The sequence below is a fragment of the Lepisosteus platostomus genome, chromosome 6 (assembly GCF_059453375.1).
Source record: "Lepisosteus platostomus isolate fLepPlt1 chromosome 6, fLepPlt1.hap1, whole genome shotgun sequence".
Classification (NCBI taxonomy): domain Eukaryota; kingdom Metazoa; phylum Chordata; class Actinopteri; order Semionotiformes; family Lepisosteidae; genus Lepisosteus; species Lepisosteus platostomus.
The window spans coordinates 48,854,170-48,865,145 of record NC_142616.1 but is presented as its reverse complement, the minus strand read 5'-3'; the positions used below and the strand labels follow the sequence as shown (position 1 = coordinate 48,865,145).

General features: G+C 38.9%; 1 protein-coding gene across 1 annotated transcript in view; it reads left to right on the top strand.

Moving 5' to 3' along the window:
* Window positions 1-267: 267 nt before the first annotated feature.
* The window catches only part of LOC148661828 (actin-associated protein FAM107A), a 55,650-nt gene continuing 44,941 nt past the window's right edge, over window positions 268-10,976 (top strand). The window contains exon 1 of the mRNA XM_088636175.1: window positions 268-551. Coding sequence (XP_088492301.1) covers window positions 528-551 — 24 coding nt within the window. The 5' untranslated portion in view covers window positions 268-527. The remainder of the gene's footprint in view (window positions 552-10,976) is intronic.

Below are 10,976 nucleotides of genomic sequence, written 5' to 3'. Positions count from 1 at the left end.
GTCATTTTCTTGCAGTGAGGCTCTCTGTAAGACTGGCCATGTGCTCTCTGTGGTATCCTGGCCCGTCAGTGGCAATTAACATAATCTTCACTTATGTTCCTAAGCCTTTAAGAGTGGGGAGTCAGCCATACACAGGTGGCCAACCAGGTTCTGTTCTCTTTTGTTATTTATAAAAGTGATCTTATGCTCTCACTAGGTGTGCTGTAGGAACTGCAGTATGCCATCTTCCCTTATTGTGGCTTCTGTCACCATTGTAGGTGGTCAGCTGGTCACTTCCAGCTGAATGTGCTTACTTTAAGATCCTGCTGATCTAGCCTGCCAGTTTCTGTAGAATAACCTAGAGCTGTCAGGGAGCCAGGGACTGTTTTTTTCACACTCTCTGCTGCAGCCTGTGCCTTCTACAGATTGTGTGGACAGCAGCACTCTGCTAGCAATACAGAGGCACAGTAAAGTGGAAACTCCTTCTCCGGACACTGCTAATAGGTACGCCAAGAGACTCCAAGGACGGCACACGGGGACCAGACAACATGGGAGCAGCTCATGGAAAGAAAGTAAGGAAAATGTTGCCTTTCTTATGTATTTGCTGATTGGGTTTTTTTCCCCTGAACTGGAATACTAGCACAAGTGTCAACATTGAACATTTCCTACTGTCGACCATTTTGAATTAACTATTTAATAACTGTTAAACTGTTAAGCACCTACAACTCCAGGACAAAATACAAACATGTACAAAATGAAAAAAAAAACCTTCTAGTGAATTCTGTAAATAGCAGGCCATGCTTAAAGCTCAAGGATTTTAGTATTTACTTATAAATATACTTATACTGTATGTACTGTATAAGGTCTCTTGTTTTTACGGACTTTCTACTTGTTATCCAGAGGAGTATTCTTTTTTTAATTTAATTTATTTTAAACAAGAAATGAAAATAGGAGCCAGACAAATACAGAATAAACATTCAGAGTTGTCTTAGGTTCAAAAAGAATTTAACTGATTCAACTGTACTGTTATTTAATGAAAGACACGTTGTTTTCATCATAGTAGTAAAAGTCCATGTAACTGTAGATTAGATAATTTTTAGAATAAAATGAATGTGGGACTTACATCTCCCTCCAGAACCTCAGAGCCATTTTAAATCATACAATGTCATCAACCACCAAATTGCCATTTACAGCAACACTTCATCATGATATTTGTAACACACGTATAAATACTATAACACTAGTTGAACTATAGATTCACAAAGTCCCAGAGAGTGTTTTATTAACCAGTAAAACAGTATTGCAGCTTTACAGCAAGCTAGCCCTGTCAAACCCAGCAAGCACACAAGTCAAAGCTGAGTCAATTCCCAAATATTTAAACTATGGGGTGGAGCATTCCAGCTGAGGGCGGGGAGAGAGTGTGCAATTAGAGGTCAAGGAGCAGGCAATGACAACTGACAGCTGCGCAATTCGATAAGCTTTGTGGCTGTAAATAAGGATTGTTTTAGGAAGTCCAGACTATATAAAAACTATTTTTTAAAGAAATTTTGTAAAATCTTGTATAAGCCATTATTGTTTTTTAGAGTTTATATCTACAAGCCCCTGTCATTCTACAGAATATATTATGCATCATGAGTACATATAAAATACGTTGAGCAGAAAGTGCCAGTAAATGACTTGAACATAAGTTGTAACACAAGAGTAAAATAGTCCTGCCTGTATTATCAGGGGTGAATACTATATAGTTTGCTATTGAACAGATGAAAAGAAAATGATTGGAAACTAACATTTGTTCAAAAAGGATAGCAACAGTCCTGCTGATTATGCGGTTTTCAACAAGGTGAAGAAATTAAGTGTTTTATATACAATTTTGAAATTTCAGCTTTCACAATTACTCAAGATCACAGAAAGAGAGATCTAGGACATGACACAGAGCGAAATGATCACAACACAGTTAATCTCAGAGCAAACAATGGACATGCGGGGTGATTTTCCCCTATTCTTCCAAAGAAAGAAGCCTTCCAAGGAAACAAGATCACCATTAAAAATAAGTACGCAAAACTGCTGGTCTCAAATTTATCTAGTTCTCCTTCTAGCTAGCATATACAGTACACCATACTACCCTGAAACATTATGCTATGTGGAAATGTTACCATGCTATACAAGGTAATCCAAATGTCATACTAATGTGTGGTTTTTAGTGTGACTTCTAAATAAAGCACTAAACAGAAGCAAGTATTATTATGTTTTACATAATAATTTAGTATTAAACCAAACACGGACCTCATAATAAACATACGAAAAACAATAAAAACAAATATGTACAGCAATATAAAGATTTTGAAAAATATCAGCTGCAGCTGTTACCTACAGTAGATGATCATTAGGTCTGATATCTACATTTTGCCTCTACAGTGTACCTGCTTATCCAATAAGTAAAGGAATGTGCAGGCTTGGCTGGTAATCCACAATTGTACTGGACTATACCAGCAGTCTACAGCATGCTAGAAATGCCAGTCTGAGTGATGGCTGAAATTTCATCCAAGTTGCCATCATCCAGACCCTTCAGGAGTTTTGTGAATGTGCCAGAGGTGACATAATACAACATGTGCTTTAATAGAGTGAAAATGGTATATAAGTTACAGAAAGGTTAAAAAAGTCACATTATTCTAAATTAAATTTTATAATAAATGGATTAATATTCTGAGAGGCAACAAAAACTATGTGTTCCTATTATATTTTTTTCTGTTTTTACATTTCAACTGCCTCTCAGTATTATATATAGATTCATATAAACAAACATTAAATGTAATGTTCTAAGCACTTTGCCCTTCATTATAATGAATACTGTATATCCCTATCTGATGAAAACTCATTAGAATATTCTGGTCTGATTAATAAACTCTTTCACATCTAAGTCAGAGACAGACCAATATCTGTTTCAGTTTTTATGTATCCGACATTGAAATTACTAAACTGCATGCCATTGCTGTACATGCAGATTAGAAAATTATTATGGAAACAAAGGGAAGCCAATGCATTAATCCACATGATAAATTAACTGTTCTATAAAATTAAATGTTACTTTAATATGGTTCCTGGAATGGAAATATCACAAGACAAAAACAGAGGTGGGCTGAGTGTACAGTGTATTTAAATAACTGAACATGAACATTGATTTTAGTTAATTAAATAGTGTTTTCCTGTGACCCTGAATTGGAAGAAGGGATTAGAAAATGGATGGATAAATGGAGTTTGACTAATTTTATGTTTGACTAATTTCATTTCATTTAACAAGGATTTTTTGTTAGAAATAATAAACAAAATAAACAAGAAAAGATTGTGACCAGCCATTTTAAAGGTGCCCAGAGTTTGAGACTCAAACACATGGTTGGGTGGTTTGTTCCAGCTACTGTATATACTGCCCTTTGATTAAAGAAGTGTTTTCTATTCTCTCCCCTTTTGTTTCTAATTGTGTGACCCTGTGTCTTTATTTCACTACTGAGTGTGAAACAATCCCCTGTGTTGAGGCTGTCTACTCCTCCTAGGATCTTCGATACTTGAATCAAAGGTCTTACTAGTGCATTGCAAATCTTAAAACTAACTTTCCTGGATTTAAATACCCTGGGTTTTGTTATATGCCCTAGCACTATGTTTACTTTTTTAATGAGGACATAAATGAATTTGTATAAGTATCTGCAGACAATCAAGTGTGGAGAGAGGTGTAATGACTGGGAAGTCAGGCATAGAGACATAGAGACAAGTCCTTAATCTTATTTGCTCACTGCACAACTCAATCCTCACACCTCACATCTGTCTCCTCACTCCAAACCTCACATCCACACACCTCTTAATATTGAATATGGGGGCTGGATCACCATTGTTGTCTTCCAGTTCTACTCCAATATATTTTCTTGTGGTCGTACAAGGATTGTGTTCTGCTTACCTGCCTGATAATCTAGGAAGTTGACTCTGTCCAGCAGCATGCAGATGAAAACGTACTAAGAGGTTAACATGTGAGACAGGATGGTAAACAATAGATTATAGATTTTGTGATTTACATAGCACCTCAAATCTTTACCAGTCTTTATTGTTGAATTTTAAGCATTATACTACAAGGTTATCAGCGGTTAGTTTCAAAGTCTAGCCTGTAATTGATGTCATCAAGTGTGGTCTTTCTATCCACTATGCAGGTTCTTCATTAGTTGATCGCCCTTTTGGGTGTTGGACAGTGACCTCTGACCCATTGTCTTGCATACCAGATAAAAGAAACTCCAAGCTGCACCATATTTCATTAGGGAGTTTCTGAAGGGACACTTCACAATGTTCAAGTCTGTTACAGATTTTTGGTATGCGTCTTATCACTGTGTGATAGTGTGTAATGGGAAGTGCCGCGGCGAGCACCAGTTAAAAGTCAATGCCCTGGGTGAGGGGATGGGAGCACCAGTGTGAGGCTAGTGTAGCAGGGACCAAATATAATACAAAAAGAGAAGAGTGGAAAAAATACAACAAAAAGAAAAAAAAGAAACAGTACCACTGTGCTGCGTTACCTCCAGGCTGGGCTTACCCTATTTAAAGGAGTCCAGCCTGAGAAAAAAAGATCCGCTAGCACAGCGATTCTCACTTTTTCTGCTGCTCAGGCTCTAAGGCAAACCATCAGCAGGGTCATAGAATTGAAGTACTAAAGCACTTAAGCAAGTGGAAAGCAACAGTACTTATATGGTGGACCTGTATGGTATAAAAGAAGCAGAACTTAATTTACATTTTTAAAATTTAATTTTCATGACAGGATTTTTTTTTCTCTTATCATCCTCTTTGGACCTTCGGCACAATTTCATCTTGAACATTAATTCAAGTCTGAGACCCTTGTCAATAAAGCTTTAATAATTCTGAGGTAGATGGCGGTGGCAGTACTTCTGCCTCACTTGGAGGAGGTGAAAGCAGTTTACTCTTTCTGCAGGTGATTATATAGAAATACTTAACTATGTGCTGATTTACTCATACAAATTGTATGCGTAGCCTATATGATGCTATATCTAACCTTCTGTATAATAAGATGGCAAGCTATCCTCTAGATTTCTTCTTTGGAAATAATGCATTTCTCAATTTAAAATATTGGGTTAGCATATTAAAAGATTTTAACACTTTGCTGTATCAGCCAAAAAATTCTGGAATGGTTGCTGGAAAAAAAGGGATATACTGTATGTACTGTACAAATAGGTGGTACAGTACACACACAAGTCCATAAGCATAAGCACATGTGATTTCAGCAAAAGAGAAACTATATACATAGATATGTTACTACTGTATACAGTATAAACTGACCTGTGCCAGTCCAACAAAAACACTCTTTAACAATAAAGAACACATTTAGAGATGTGTAGGGGCAAGTACTGGTTCAAGAAGTATACATAAGAATTTAACACCTTAAAGGGTGAAGATAAGAAAAGGTGTTGTGCATTGACAGGGTCCCCTGTACAACTGATTTCTACAGATTTACAGGTGTAAGTGAAAACAAATCTGAACACACCATATCCAAAATGTCCAAACATTCAACAAACTAAAATTCCTGCAAAAAAGAAATGTAATATCTCAATTGCTAGTTCATATGAAATATGTATAAATTACTTTAAATACTGTATATATAAATAACTTTTCCTGTAAGTTTTAATTTATCTGAAGCACATACAGTAGTTAAAAAACTTTCAACTCAGCCTTTGTTTTCTCAGCTGATGAGTGAGACCATTAGAACCCTCTCAGATTTCTCAGAAGTTACAGTACATACAGTAGTAAGAGAGAACTGGCTAATAGCAATCCATCAATTTTCTTTTCTTTTTTTTTCTTAAAGTGCACTGCAAATTGATTAAAGATTCAAACAGGAGTGTTACATCTTTATGTAAAGGCACAAAAAACCATTACACTTTGTTTAATTTATTCCTATACTGTCGTAGTTAACTGCAAATTCACAATGGCTTCTGAGCACATACAAATCAAGTGAGACCATTTGGAGTTAATGTGTCTCTTTTACTGTTCTTGAAGAAATCTGAACACCTGTACAGGCAGCAAGGGCACTTGCAAGTTCACCACTGGATTGTTGTCTGTCTCTTTTGGATAGTTAGGGTTTTAACTTTGATTTCTATCCCCTTGTTGTTGTCTTTCTTATTTTGCCGATAACATGCACCTACCCCCAATCCTGCCCCTCCTTATTTAAGCCAGGTATTCTCGCTATTCTTGGCTCAGCACTGGGAGATGGACGCCTGGAAGCCCGCCTACCAGTGGGTCCAGGAGAGACCCGACGACATAGGCTTCATTAAGGCGTCCTTACCATCTGGGTCCAGGGCTCAGAGCACCCAGCCTCGTCATCCTGTTTTTATTCCCTGTCCCTGCCCCATTCCCGTTTTTAACCTCATCTTGTTTGGTCTCGATTGGATCACCTGGTTTTGGACTTTTGGACTTCGCCCCGGATTTCCCCCCTGGACTCCTTGGACTAGTTTGCCTTGGCCACACCCCCCCGAGCATCAGATCACTATCGTCACACCCCCTGTTTGTCAACCTGCCCTAATCCTTGTCGTCTCCTCCCCGTTGTCCTTCTCCACTTACTTCCGGATTATACCGTCTGCATAGGGTCCTGAACAAATCTTCACGGGAGCCTGGACCAGCTCCCATTACAGAATGCAGAGCCAACACAAGGACCACGCGGACAGTAGTCCAGAAGTCCAGGACTCCATTGGTTTTCTTTTTTTTTCCCATTGGACCTTTTAGTTTAGGGCTTCGGAGCTGCACAATCACAATCATAATTCCTCCTCTTAAGGGCACTCCAGCACCTTCTTATTTTGTTGATAACGTGCACCTGCCCCCAAACCTGCTACTCCTTATTTAAGACAGGCACTCTCACTATTCTGGGCACTTACTTCCAGATTATACCATCTACACAGTGTCCTGAACAATGCTTCACAGGAGCCTGGACCGGCTCGGTTACAATTGTGTCATTTCCGTCCCAGTAGCAATAGTGTTGGCTGCATTTTTAAAACTCCACAGTGGTATCACTGCTTGAATAGGTTTTAAAGAAGTGTCACAATTATGAGCTGCCTCATAATACTAATGTTATTGTTACCAGTACTGTTCATATTTTGTGCTTCTCTGTGCAAATTTTAATTTACCCATTTCATTAGGTTTTCAGGTTCACATACACCTACTCTTGTTCCACTGGCTCTGTCAACTTGTATTAAAATGCATTTTGCCAGACACACAAACAGATTATTAAAAATCCTTTTTTAATATTTCCAAAAACAATATAAAAATAGTAAGTATTTCTGAATAAATATAAGCTCCCACAACACAATAATAGATTTTTCGAGCTACCAATCAATTGCCCAGTCTGCCCATTCCTGTGGCAACATGGTCAGGCAGGTTGTTAATTCCACTGGCCCATAATTAAATGAGGCACTTACTGTACCTCATTACCAGGAGGACATTTATTCCCTCTTCTCCAACATTGCAGCTCTAGGTCTTAGCCTTGGCTCTGTGACACATTGTTTTTCCTGTGCATGTGTAGTTTTCCCCCATGTTTCTATTCCAGTTCCAGCTTGGGTCTCGACTTTGTTTCTCAACCCCAAACCCAGTTCTCCACCTGGCTCTGTTTAGTCTCTCAGTTTAGTTTAGTTGTTCCCAGAAGTTTAGTCGTTCATAACCTGGACTGCCTGACTTTGATACCTTTCTCCAGCATTTGGACCTCTCACCTGCCCAACAATTCCCTTTTGGTTTTTTATGCTGAACCTTTGCCTCTATTTCCTTGGCATGCCTGCGCTCTGCAACTGCTGTGTGGCTGCCTGGCTGCACAGCTGCATCCTATTTCCATGTCCACCTGTCTGCTTTGCCTGCTAGCCTGCCTGCCTACTTGCTCCTGCAGCCTCCATGAGCTCCAAAATCACCTTCCATGAGCTCAGCATCATTCTTCTCCTGCACTAGAATGTTTCATCCAACATGGGCAACTGCCTCCTTCACTTGCATTCAGCAGTCCATCATGCAATTAACCACTCATTGCAGATAGATTACATGTATATAACTTAGGACCAAATCACTGGGGCGTATGAATCCCATTGTATCATTTTCAACATCTTGGCTGAGAGCTGGTTTCAGTCACCCACCAGACTTTGTGTAAGGCTATGGCATTTGGCCCAAGCCCTAAAAGCACCTCCTCTTGCTTTTTATTGCTGTCTTTCAGTTCTTTCAGGATCGTAAAGATAAATCTTCTCCCCCATCTATGAATTGGCATTATCTTGGTGGGTGCTGCACATTGCTGGTGGTGGAGGGGAGTCCCCATTACCTGTAAAGCAGTTTGAGTGGAATGTCCAGAAAATTGCTACATAAGAGAAAGGAATAATAAATCACAGAAGAGCCATTACCACCATGTTGCCTGATTCTATAGGAGATTTAAGGCTGAGTCTAATTAGGATTGTGAAGGTAGACCTCTAAGAAAAGCTATTTGTGGACCAGTAGGTGGCCCCTGTGAACAAGAATGTCCTAGACAATTCCCCAGCATGGACGTTGCAGACACAATAGTAGTTCCCATTCTATGGATGGGACATTAAACTGAGACACTGATTACTTGCCCTTGAAGATTGCATTGTACTTTTGAAAAGAGTAGAGGTTTCACTCTACTCAGTAACTGAGTAAATTGTACTGTCTCCCTGTGACATTTTAGAGTCAACCATAATCTCTCCTCATGTACTGTATATAGCAATAAATGGTCTAGTTCCAGATTATTTTAAGAATTAAAATAATCAGATCTGAACATCCGATTTGTGTTCTCTAATCTTATTCTGTCAAAGACCAGTTGCCACACGATGGGCTTCTTATGCACAGCACTTATGAAACTCGTTGTCAAAATTGTGCAGTGTGGCCAAAGAAGGCCAGTATACAGTATCTCAGGCCATGCCCTTCATGTCTTTATGTAGCATATGATGGCAATGTGAGTAAACTACACATTCCAGGATTCCGTGTAATAGTCAGCTGGAGCCAAAACTACCCACATGACAGGTTCAGGGCAGAAAAAATTGGCAGACCATATTAACTGGTACCACAAGACAGGTGCAGTGCAGAAATGACAGAAAACAGAAACTCCCACTACTTTGGAAGGTGGTAGAACAACTGTGAACCCTGTTTGTAAATACTTAAGTGGTATAATTCCTACCAACTAGATTAGATGGAGTAAAAAGGCCTGATTAAGACTGGAGATAAAGAAACATGTCACATGAGAGATTAATGAGTGAACTTTCCTTTCTGTTTCGTTTCTGTACCTCACAAGGAAGAGAGAAAGTGTTAAAAAAAGAAAAAACAACAGAAATAATTCTACTTGAATGTCTTTGTTCAGTTTTGTTCAGTTTCCAACTGATAATTTCAGCTCCATCCTATGTTATCCTCTACTGGTGTCACACTGGTGTCATACAATGTACAGTGTTTGATTCCAGAGAACATGATTGTAACAAGTCTAACAAGAATTAGACAGAAGCAAACCAGTGCCAACAGGAAGCTAATCATATGCTTTTGGACAGCAAGTGAAAAAAAAACAGCAGGAGATAAGAATTTAGGCAAGTATGCCTTCTGGCCCAGGAAACAAAGCTGACAGAACAAAACCTTTTTTCTTCCATTTCCACCTACTGCCACACAATACATGTGACAAGCAGACACCAATGAGAGTCTGCTCCCAGGGAAAAAGACAAGAAAGAAGAGCCCTAATTAATATGAAGGACAATAGGAATATGGAAATACTAATACCACCAATGGTCTTGTATCCTAATTACTAACCCATTCACGAAATGCTGAGACGCTCTGCTGAGGTTGCTCATGTATCTTGGGATTGTACAGTCTGCAAGGAAACAATTCCAGTGGAATCCAACAGAGGCACATATCACTTCCCCTCTCTTAAGTTAGCCAGGCCTCTTCTACCTAACCTCAGTGAAGGCTGACAATCTATCATGGATCAGTTAGACTTTGGTAGTGTGCTTTCTTTGGTTAGACAGAACCTGGTTCCCCTTGGTAACCTCAAACCTGATTAAATTATCCAGCTGCATGAATCCACTGGGACATGTCCCTATCCATTTATATCCATGAAGTTTTAAATAGTGGAAGGAAGAATTTTGATGAAGATGGCCATTATAGAACATCTACCCTTTCTTTTGCTGCTAGGTCAGAACTGTCTACATTTCTTCTCCCTTTTTGGATTGATACTTGGAATTTATGGAAGGCCTTTTCAGCCCAATACATATGAAGATGTAGCTGACAAAATGGAAGAAATTCGTACTTGGCTCTTTCATCAACTATAAAGTGATGGGAAAACTCAGGACCATCTTAAAGGTGGCTATAAGAAAATTGCTCTGGCTGCAGATTGATAAAACCAAGACACCCTTTATTACGCTGTTGTGTCCTTAGTCCTGCATGGAGCTCTGGCCAGCATTCAAAGGTTGATGGACAGATCACACTCAGTTCTTACATTTACTGAGTGTGATTACATTTACTGAGTCTGATTTATATGACCTGATCGCCTAAACAAATGATTTGGAAAAATGCTGAAACCACCTTCAAAAGGTGTTTGATAATCCTAGAGTCAAAGTTAGTGTAAAGAAATGTCATCTGGGGCTGGAATAAGCTGACTAAATGGCTGCAGCCTTATGTAAGTCGGATATTCTAGACAATTTCTTAAGTGTAGTTAACCTGCTCTCTGAATTAAATTGAAACACAAAGCTTTTTATGGTCCACTGGGCTTTGGAGATTAAATGGTCACGGGCTTTTAAAATGCTGGAAGTAGAATTCTGTGCCTCTCCTGTACAAATAGAGAAAAGGAGTTTATGTTCCAGATAGATACATCTGAAAAAAGACTTGGATCTCTTCTCTCACAGGTCCATGAGGCCCAGGACTGACTCATAATTCATACTAGTTACAGACCATTCTCCACTTTGTTTTAGCAGAGCTAAGAATGTATCGGTGGATTCTAAATT